The 12,087-nt window shown below is 37.3% G+C and overlaps 1 protein-coding gene across 7 annotated transcripts in view; it reads right to left on the reverse strand.

The window, feature by feature from the left end:
• PKHD1 (PKHD1 ciliary IPT domain containing fibrocystin/polyductin) overlaps positions 1 to 12,087 on the reverse strand; it is a 456,842-nt gene that overhangs the window by 35,373 nt on the left and 409,382 nt on the right. For all 7 annotated transcript variants that reach the window (XM_057555319.1, XM_057555317.1, XM_057555318.1 and 4 more), the window contains one exon: positions 2,722 to 2,829. In XM_057555319.1, the coding sequence (XP_057411302.1) occupies positions 2,722 to 2,829 (108 nt within the window). The remainder of the gene's footprint in view (positions 1 to 2,721; positions 2,830 to 12,087) is intronic.

The raw sequence follows: 12,087 nt of genomic DNA on the forward strand, positions 1-12,087 counted from the left end.
AGTCTTTGGTGTATCTATGGAGCTGAAGAAATGTATGTCTTTGTATGCAGTGATTAATGAAACATTGATTAAAGTGACATCTATTTCCACTTAAAAACATAAAGACATGGACAATCTTGGAAACTTTAGAAGGACAGATTGCCAATTTCCATGATCTAAATAAAATCAGGAATCACATCTGCCATTATCTGCCATCTCTGGGCATTAAGCAGATGTTGAATTCTGTCCTTTTTCTTCAGTTTTAAGAAAAATAAATAAATAATGAGACAAAAAAATAGTAAAATAGGAATAATGATGTGTTCCTATCTCTAAGGGAGAAGAGGGAAAATAATGAAAATGATTGTAAGTCTTCTGCTTGATTCAGGGATGAAGCAACAATTACAGTCCCATGAATCAATGCTTGTCACAGCTATTCTGTTGGAGCTTATTAAAAAGGAGAATTGTCATTGAGTGGCCTATCAATGTGAGGATGAGAGCTGCTTTCCCAAATAATTCCAGCCTTAGACATTGATACACCTGGAAACGAGGAGTCACTCTCAGGACCTGTACTGGTAATGAACATGTGGCTGTGGGGTCACAGAAGTGCAGGCCTTCTGATGTTTTCTATTTCTCTTCCATCTTTTCTCTTCTCACTTAAACAGAGCCTCACCTCATAGAGTCAGTCTTGAAAATTACGAAGAATAATTTAAGGAAAATTCTAAAGGAAAACTTCTCAAGACGATTCCTCATTTAGGGGACTTTACAAGCTGAAGGTGGAAATTAAAGGAAGCAGTAGTCCAGTAAATGTGAACACCAGGGCCAGTTCAAAATCACACTGTCACTGAGAAGCTTCTGTCTACACTATAGTTTACATTCAGTTGTATAACTTATGCCTTAAAATAAACTTGATGAAGTATTTAGTCTTAGTTAACCACTGAGGAAACTGGAGGGCAATGGTCTTTTAAATATGCAACAAATCGGGACCAAAATATCCAGCTCTGCACGTGTCACCCTTCAAAACATATCCTTGGGAATCCCATGGTCAAGGTGCTGAACATTCTTTTCCATGAATCTGTACTTACATCAGGACAACGTCTTAGGTATTAAAAGAATAGCTGCCCTACAGAATTAATAATACTACCTGACCCCAGATGATATTCCCTTTGTGAAGAAAAATTGTCTAAAACTTGGAACTGAGAGAAAAATAATGATTACAGATCTTAACAATATCATACTGGAGCATTTTCGAACAAGCCCATCCAAGGTTTTTCAAATTCTCTGGAACACACTTTTGTTTGACTTAATATTCAATATTTAGGGGTCCAGTCTTGTGAATTTGTAGAAGATTGGTAAGCTGCAAGTGATTTTCATCCAGTAAGAATGGAAGTGATATTTGTAGACATGCAACTCAAAGATTAGAGTTTGAATGCCCTGTATCCAATTTAGCAAACTGATTTCAAAGCAGTCCTTTCCAGGCTATAAACCTTGCCATCCTCCTGGTTCCCTCATTAGAGTAAAGTAACTTGTTGACAAGTACTCTTTATATATTTTCATGAGAGCCATATTTTTAACTTTTTGAAAAGTATACTGGTGGTTTGAATTTAAGTTTCATGAAGGAGAACTAATACCTGGCCTTAATTAAATATTTGTTGTTGGGCTTCAGACACCTCACATCAAAACATTTAATTTCCTTTGCCATTTCCAATATCTAAGCAGTTTAAATCCACTCATGATTGTTCTCGTGTATTTTTTAAAACTTTGCATTATCACAGCTGTGCATTAACTACTTTCCACAACTGCATGTCTTAAGTACCAGACTAATTTCCCTGACTCAAATTAATAATTGATTATAATTATCTACCTTTCAGTTCAAACGTGATGTTAGTATTTTTAGAATTCTTTCAGATGCTCTCTTAGGTGAGGAGGGTTTTTTTCTGGTAAATTACAATATTGGATGCAATATTTAAATCACTTTTTTCAAGTGGTAATTCTGTGTCTCTATCAGAGTTCAATCCTTTATAAAAAGGATGTCCAAAACTGGACTCTCGCCACTCCTCTGTAGGGTGCAGCCTGGACTCTACCCATCATGGAAATGGGAGAGTAGTATTTTTCATAAGCTCATCTGGCTTTGAAGTTTAAGTAACATATTATTTACTATGAAGTTATTGAATAGTATTACACTCTAATAAAGCAAAATTTGTCAAGAATACTTCCAAAGGGAGAAGGTTTCTCTTTAATGTTTTGTCAAGAAGAACTGGATCATATAAGCAATTTACACACACCTTATACCTACACTTCTAAAGTACCAGGATTTTGAATGGGTATAGTCACCATTTTAAAGGTGGGGGTGGGGCAGTGGATGAGGAGGGCAGGACTGAAAGATAAAATTTCATAATACTCGATACCCCAGGACTCTCCTTCTTATAAATTAAAATTCTTAAATTAATACCCAACCAAATTACATCAAATGTCATAGAAAAAAAAATAGAACATTCAAAGTAAATTTTAGTAACTAGAGGAAAATGTACATTTGGATTCTTGCTTACCATGATTCTCATGAAGCTTAATTTCTACATGTGTTCTTGCTTCTCACACCTTAATGATACAACCAAGAGAATTTTTTCTCTAAACTACAATGACTTCTTATTCATGATAGAAGCTAGTCCCATTATAAAGGAGAAGGGGTTATATTTTTTTTTAAAAAAAGGAACAGATAATAAAAACACACTGTGCTGAAATTACCTGGAGGGGAAGTGACAGTAAAAATAAAGTGCCAATTTGACCCAGAGATCAAAACTGCCAGGTTGGAGAACCTCACATAACCATCTTGAGTTTCTGCCTGAGTACATCCTACAAATAAACACAAAACCAAAAAGTGAATGTTAGTTACCTACACAAGAGCGATTTCTTCAAGTCTTCCCTGTAGAGAGGCAAATGAACAATATAGAAAAAAAAATTTAATTGAAGAGGTTACTAAATCCATCAGGCTTCTCTTAGACAAATCTTGGAACCAAATAATCCAAGATAGAATAATAACAACAACAGCCAACATATATTGAAAACTTACTATGCCAGACGTTGTGCTTTATATTCATCATTGTACATAAACTACACAACCCTATAAACTATACTATTACCAATATTCTAGAGATTAAGAAATAGACTCAGGGGTTTCCCTCGTGGCACAGTGGTTGAGAGTCTGCCTGCCGATGCAGGGGACACGGGTTCGAGCCCTGGTCTGGGAAGATCCCACATGCTGCGGAGCAACTAGGCCTGTGAGCCACAATTACTGAGCCTGCGCGTCTGGAGCCTGTGCTCCGCAACAAGAGAGGCCGCGATAGTGAGAGGCCTGCACACCGCGATGAAGAGTGGCCCCCACTAGCCGCGATTAGAGAAAGCCCTCGCACAGAAACAAAGACGCAACACCAGCCAGAAAGAAAGAAAGAAAGAAAGAAAGAAAGAAAGAAAGAAAGAAAGAAAGAAAGAGACTCAGGAAAGGTTAAATTACATGGTGAGGGGGTTATAGCTCAAATCTGCCTGTTTTCAAAGTTTGTATTCTTAGCCACTATTTTATACTGACTATTTAAATGTCTCTCAAGAAAGAAAGTCTATTCTCTTTCTAGGTGGTCAGTTTCTAGGCTCTGCCTCTCTTCTATTCAAGGGATCTGTGGTTTATGCGGTGACAGAGTTAGGCCAATAGATCAGGACCACAGCAATGCATCAAATCAAGAGTGATAAAGGCTACCCTGTTCAGCAACTTGGATTGTCTGGGCTATGGTTTCCCTGAATAAAATGCAAAAAGGAAAGCTGACATCTTCTAACAATAGGCCATCCATTTATAAAGTAAAAGAAGGAAACTTAGCTCTGGATCCCGTTCACAATGCCTTTAATTAGTCTTCTGACTCCAGTATCCTCAAATTACTTTGCTAATTAACAGCTGCTCCATTTCACTCTGGAAATGTCACTATGATTGGTATGATGGACAATGAGATAGGAAAGTGGTCCTAACGTTTAAAAATTGGTTTGAGATCTTTAAGGCTGAAAGGTATCATAAAGATAGAATATGCATAGTGTTCTATTTCTCAGTTCAATTGCTCAATCCTTTTTGGGAAAACATTGTCTTTCTTCATCAATTTTTCAGAGCTAATTAAAATTTCCTTTTTCAGAAACATCCTTTCCTTCATCTCTTCAGAGTCCCAAAATAAATAAAATGCCCAGAAAAAATGGAAATAAATAATCCAAGACTCAAATAAATGATAGGCACCAAGACAAATGCCGTTTATACTCTTTAAAACCTATATGCATCAAAATTATGGTCAATAAACTCTTGCAAACAATGAACTGCAGAGTACAGATGTTCAACATGAAATCATTTGCTACAGTTTTCCCTTTGACAAACGTTCTTATTGTTCCCATCTTTGGAGGAATACAAAGCAGCATTTAATCGAAATGTGTCCAGTGAGCACAGTGAGTCTGCCTCATAGAACAGCCGCCAAACTGCCTAATGGAAAGTACTTTAGCTCCAAATGGGTTTGCTTTTGTGTTAAATACCAGCTTGCCTCAGAGATCTCTACAAAGATTCCCATATATATCTACGATATTCTCAGCTTTGAAGCATATGTGCCCCAAAGCTGAGGCAGTTTGCTGCCAAGTACAGTACATTACTCCAGGGTTCATCATATCTCTGGAATGGTAATTGTAAAATAGACAAATGTCATTGACAGCCTCCCTGATCAAGCTGGTCCTGGCTGAGGGAACCTGGGAGGAGATGGGGTGTTGGGCTTCACACAAGATTGAAGCTGATGACATGCTTTATGAGGGAATGCTACTTGAATGTGATTCTGTAGGGCATAGGGTTTCTAAAATACTTTTCACCCCCCAAACTATCCCTTTTACCCCTAGCTATCCACACTAGCAAACTGTTACATCATGAATGTTGAGAGTTTATTTTTTTAGTATTAAGAACACATTTTTTCTACAACTAGGATCTATAGCTAAATATCAAAGGATCTGAAGGACCCTAAAATAATTGTCTTTGTGTATATAAACCCACTTTTGGTCATAACCTCTTTTTTCTTTTTGACCTGAAGAGGATTTACTGAGACAAAGGAACATGAAGTTAAACTGCAGAACAAAAGATTTAGGCTAGACATATAGACCGGGTTTTGTTGTTGTTAATTTATTTTTCTGCAGGAAATACTTAGAATAAGTTAGGTAATCCATGCCAAATGGTTTTGCTTCCATTCTTTCTAAAGTTAAGGAGAAATATTTCATGACGGCTTCAAGAGATACTTTCAATCATTGAAATAGAGTGTTTGGTGATGTGGGCATTCTACAAAGAAAATGACACAACATTTTTTTCCTATTTCATGACACTCACACACATGCACAAAAACGTGTGCATATAAGATGACCTTAGCCCATTCCTCATACGCTCTCATTGAATCTCCCAAAGAGGACAACGGTGACTATACTGATCCAGGAGAGTCAGTTAGCTTGAGCATGAGTTGGTGTTAATGGAGAAAATAACAAACGGCTTCATGACTCATTCATTTTGCATGATCCAATATGATTCTAAGCTAGACAGGGATGATATCCTTGGGATAACAGAGAGGAAACCAATGAAGAATTGGGGGGAGTATGTGTCAGGAGTGGGGCACAGTAAAGTATGGAGGCTGAGTAAGGTATAGTAGAGGAGTAGGTATGGGATATAATAAGGTATGGAGTGTGAGTAAGGAACTGGGTACGGGTAATGTATGCAGTATGGCAAGGTACATATTTTATAGGAGGCATGTGAATGAGCTTAGACTCAAAGCCAGGGTAGAGCAAGAAGTAACTGGAAGAGGGCAGACAGCAGAAACAAGAAGAACTACAATCCTGCAGCATGTGGAACAAAAACCACATTCACAGAAAGATAGACAAGATGAAAAGGCAGAGGGCTATGTACCAGATGAAGGAACAAGATAAAAGCCCAGAAAAACAAGTAAATGAAGTGGAGATAGGCAACCTTCCACAAAAAGAATTCAGAATAATGATAGTGAAGATGATCCAGGACCTCGGAAAAAGAATGGAGGCAAAGATCGAGAAGATGCAAGAAATGTTTAACAAAGACCTAGAAGAATTAAAGAACAAACAAACAGAGATGAAAAATACAATAACTGAAATGAAAAATACCCTAGAAGAAATCAATAGTAGAATAACTGAGGCAGAAGAACGGATAAGTGACCTGGAGGACAGAATAGTGGAATTCACTGCTGCTGAACAGAATAAAGAAAAAAGAATGAAAAGAAATGAAGACAGCCTAAGAGACCTCTGGGACAACATTAAACGCAACAACATTCACATTATAGGGGTCCCAGAAGGAGAAGAGAGAGAGAAAGGACCCAAGAAAATATTTGAAGAGATTATAGTTGGAAAGTTCACCAACACGGGAAAGGAAATAGCCACCCAAGTCCAGGAAGCACAGAGAGTCCCATACAGGATAAACCCAAGGAGAAACACGCTGAGACACATAATAATCAAAGTGGCAAAAATAAAGACAAAGAAAAATTATTGAAAGCAGCAAGGGAAAAACCACAAATAACATAGAAGGGAACTCCCATAAGGTTAACAGCTGATTTCTCAGCAGAAACTCTACAAGCCAGAAGGGAGTGGCATGATACACTTAAAGTGATGAAAGGGAAGAACCTACAACCAAGATTACTCTACCCAGCAAGGATCTCATTCAGATTCGATGGAGAAATCAAAAGCTTTACAGACAAGTAAAAGCTAAGAGAATTCAGCACCACTAAACCAGCTCTACAATAAATGCTAAAGGAACTTCTCTAAGTGGAAAACACAAGAGAAGGAAAGGACATGCAATAACAAACCCAAAACAATTAAGAAAATGGGAATAGGAACATACATATTGATAATTACCTTAAAGGTGAATGGATTAAATGCTCCAACCAAAAGACACAGGCTCGCTGAATGGATACAAAAACAAGACCCATATATATGCTGCCTACAAGAGGCCCACTTCAGACCTAGGGACACATACAGACCGAAAGTGAGGAGATGGAAAAAGATATTCCATGCAAATGGAAATCAAAAGAAAGCTGGAGTAGCAATACTCATATAAGATAAAATAGACTTTAAAATAAAGAATGTTGCAAGACAGTGCTGGACACCCTATGCCAAACAACTAGCAAGACAGGAACACAGCCCCATCCATTAGCAGAGAGGCTGCTTAAAATCATAATAAGGCCACAGACACCCCAAAACACACCACCAGACGTGGACGTGCCCACCAGAAAGACAAGATCCAACCTCATCCACCAGAACACAGGCACTAGTCCCCTCCACCAGGAAGCCTACACAACCCACTGAACCAACCTTAGCCACTGGGGACAGATACCAAAAACAATGGGAACTACGAACCTGCAGCCTGTGCAAAGGAGACCCCAAACACAGTAAGATAAGCAAAATGAGAAGACAAAAAAAAAAACACAGCAGGTGAAGGAGCAGGGTCAAAACACACCAGACCTAACAAATGAAGAGGAAATAGGCAGTCTACCTGAAAAAGAATTCAGAATAATGATAGTAAAGATAATCCAAAATCTTGGAAATAGAATAGACAAAATGCAAGAAACATTTAACAAGGACGTAGAAGAACTAAAGAGGAACCAAGCAACGATGAAAAACACAATAAATGAAATTAAAAATACTCTAGACGGGATCAATAGCAGAATAACTGAGGCAGAAGAAAGGATAAGTGACCTGGAAGATAAAATAGTGGAAATAACTACTGCAGAGAAGAATAAAGAAAAAAGAATGAAAAGAACTGAGGACAGTCTCAGAGACCTCTGGGACAACATTAAACGCACCAACATTCGAATTATAGGGGTACCAGAAGAAGAAGAGAAAAAGAAAGGGACTGAGAAAATATTTGAAGAGATTATAGTTGAAAACTTCCCTAATATGGGAAAGGAAATAGTTAATCAAGTCCTGGAAGCACAGAGAGTTCCATACAGGATAAATCCAAGGAGAAACACACCAAGACACATATTAATCAAACTATCAAAAATTAAATATAAAGAAAACATATTAAAAGCAGCAAGGGAAAAACAACAAATAACACACAAGGGAATCCCCATAAGGTTAACAGCTGATCTTTCAGCAGAAACTCTGCAAGCCAGAAGGGAGTGGCAGGATATACTTAAAGTGTTGAAGGAGAAAAACCTACAACCAAGGTTACTCTACCTAGCAAGGATCTCATTCAGATTTGATGGAGAAATTAAAACCTTTACAGACAAGCAAAAGCTGAGAGAGTTCAGCACCACCAAACCAGCTTTACAACAAATGCTAAAGGAACTTCTCTAGGCAAGAAACACAAGAGAAGGAAAACACCTACAATAACAAACCCAAAATATTTAAGAAAATGGGAATAGGAACATACATATCGATAATTACCTTAAATGTAAATGGATTAAATGCTCCCACCAAAAGACACAGACTGGCTGAATGGATACAAAAACAAGACCCATATATATGCTGTCTACAAGAGACCCACTTCAGACCTAGAGACACATACAGACTGAAAGTGAGGGGATGGAAAAAGATATTCCATGCAAATGGAAATCAAAAGGAAGCTGGAGTAGCAATTCTCATATCAGACAAAATAGACTTTAAAATAAAGACTATTACAAGAGACAAAGAAGGATGCTATATAATGATCAAGGGATCGATCCAAGAGGAAGGTATAACAATAGTAAATATTTATGCACCCAACATAGGAGCACCTCAATACATAAGGCAAATACTAACAGCCATAAAAGGGGAAATCTACAGTAATACAATCATAGTAGGGGACTTTAACACCCCACTTTCACCAATGGACAGATCATCCAAAATGAAAATAAATAAGGAAACACAAGCTTTAAATGATACATTAAACAATATGGACTTAATTGATATTTATAGGACATTCCACCCAAAAACAACAGAATACACATTTTTCTCAAGTGCTCATGGAACATTCTCCAGGATAGATCATATCTTGGGTCACAAATCAAGCCTTGGTAAATTTAAGAAAATTGAAATCGTATCAAGTATCTTTTCCGACCACAACGCTATGAGACTAGATATCAAATACAGGAAAAGATCTGTAAAAAATACAAACACATGGAGGCTACACAATACATTACTTAATAACGAAGTGATTACTGAAGAAATCAAAGGGGAAATCAAAAACTACCTAGAAACAAATGACAATGGAGACACGATGACCCAAAACCTATGGGATGCAGCAAAAGCACTTCTAAGAGGGAAGTTTATAACAATACAAGCCTACATCAAGAAACAGGAAACATCTCGAATAAACAACCTAACCTTGCACCTGAAGCAATTAGAGAAAGAAGAACAAAAAAACCCCAAAGCTAGCAGAAGGAAAGAAATCATAAAGATGAGATCAGAAATAAATGAAAAAGAATTGAAGGAAACAATAGCAAAAATCAATGAAACTAAAAGCTGGTTCTTTGAGAAGATAAACAAAATTGATAAACCATTAGCCAGACTCATCAGGAGAAAAAGGGAGAAGACTCAAATCAATAGAATTAGAAATGAAAAAGGAGAAGTAACCACTGACACTGCAGAAATACAAAAGATCATGAGAGATTACTACAAGCAACTCTATGCCAATAAAATGGACAACCTGGAAGAAATGGACAGATTCTTAGAAACGCACAACCTGCCGAGACTGAAACAGGAAGAAATAGAAAATATGAACAGACCAATCACAAGCATTGAAATTGAAACTGTGATTAAAAATCTTCCAACAAACAAAAGCCCAGGACCAGATGGCTTCACAGGCGAATTCTACCAAACATTTAGAGAAGAGCTAACACCTATCCTTCTCAAATTCTTCCAAAATATTGCAGAGGGAGGAACACTCCCAAACTCATTCTACGAGGCCACCATCACCCTGATACCAAAACCAGACAAAGATGTCACAAAGAAAGAAAACTATAGGCCAATATCACTGATGAACATAGATGCAAAAATCCTCAACAAAATACTAGCAAACAGAATCCAACAGCACATTAAAAGGATCATACACCATGATCAAGTGGGGTTTATTCCAGGAATGCAAGGATTCTTCAATATACGCAAATCAATCAACGTGATACATCATATTAACAAATTGAAGGAGAAAAAGCATATGATCATCTCAATAGATGCAGAGAAAGCTTTCGACAAAATTCAACACCCATTTATGATAAAAGCCCTGCAGAAAGTAGGCATAGAGGGAACTTTCCTCAACATAATAAAGGCCATATATGACAAACCCACAGCCAACATTGTCCTCAATGGTGAAAAACTGAAACCATTTCCACTAAGATCAGGAACAAGACAAGGTTGCCCACTCTCACCACTATTATTCAACATAGTTTTGGAAGTGTTAGCCACAGCAATCAGAGAAGACAAAGAAATAAAAGGAATCCAAATCGGAAAAGAAGAAGTAAAGCTGTCACTGTTTGCAGATGACATGATACTATACATAGAGAATCCTAAAGATGCTACCAGAAAACTCCTAGAGCTAATCAATGAATTTGGTAAAGTAGCAGGATACAAAATTAATGCACAGAAATCTCTTGCATTCCTATATACTAATGATGAAAAATCTGAAAGTGAAATTAAGAAAACACTCCTGTTTACCATTGCAACAAAAAGAATAAAATATCTAGGAATAAACCTACCTAAGGAGACAAAAGACCTGTATGCAGAAAATTATAGGACACTGATGAAAGAAATTAAAGATGATACAAATAGATGGAGAGATATACCATGTTCTTGGATTGGAAGAATCAACATTGGGAAAATGACTCTACTACCCAAAGCAATCTACAGATTCAATGCAATCCCTATCAAACTACCACTGGCATTTTTCACAGAACTAGAACAAAAAATTTCACAATTTGTATGGAAACACAAAAGATCCCGAATAGCCAAAGCAATCTTGAGAAAGAAAAACATAGCTGGAGGAATCAGGCTCCCTGACTTCAGACTATGTTACAAAGCTACAGTAATCAAGACAGTTTGGTACTGGCACAAAAACAGAAATATAGATCAATGGAACAGGATAGAAAGCCCGGAGATAAACCCACGCACATATGGTCACCTTATCTTTGATAAAGGAGGCAAGCATATACAGTGGAGAAAAGACAGCCTCTTCAATAAGTGGTGCTGGGAAAATTGGACAGGTACATGTAAAAGTATGAAATTAGAACACTCCCTGACACCATCCACAAAAATAAACTCAAAATGGATTAAAGACCTAAGTGTAAGGCCAGACACTATCAAACTCTTAGAGGAAAACATAGGCAGAACACTCTATGACATAAATCACAGCAAATCGTTTTTGACCCACCTCCCAGAGAAATGGAAATAAAAACACAAATAAACAAATGGGACCTAATGAAACTTAAAGCTTTTGCACAGCAAAGGAAACCATAAACAAGACGAAAAGACAACTCTCAGAATGGGAGAAAATATTTGCAAATGAAGCAACTGACAAAGGATTAATCTCCAGGATTTACAAGCAGCTCATGCAGCTCAATAACAAAAAAACAAACAACCCAATCCAAAAATGGGCAGAAGACCTAAATAGACATTTCTCCAAAGAAGATATACAGATTGCCAACAGACACATGAAAGAATGCTCAACATCACTAATCATTAGAGAAATGCAAATCAAAACTACAATGAGGTATCATCTCACACCGGTCAGAATGGCCATCATCAAAAAATCTAGAAACAATAAATGCTGGAGAGGGTGTGGAGAAAAGGGAACACTCTTGCACTGTTGGTGGGAATGTAAATTGATACCGCCACTATGGAGAACAGTGGCTGTTTTGTTTGTTAAAGTGTTTTGTTTGTTAAAGTTTTCTTTAAAAACTAAAAATAGAATTACCATATGACCCAGCAATCCCACTACTGGGCATATACCCTGAGAAAACCATAATTCAAAAAGACACATGCACCCCAATGTTCATTGCAGCACTATTTACAATAGCCAGGTCATGGAAGCAACCTAAATGCCCATCGACAGAAGAATGGATAAAGATGTGG

This window comes from Balaenoptera acutorostrata, chromosome 10 (genome assembly GCF_949987535.1).
Source record: "Balaenoptera acutorostrata chromosome 10, mBalAcu1.1, whole genome shotgun sequence".
In the NCBI taxonomy this organism is placed as follows: Eukaryota; Metazoa; Chordata; class Mammalia; order Artiodactyla; family Balaenopteridae; genus Balaenoptera; species Balaenoptera acutorostrata.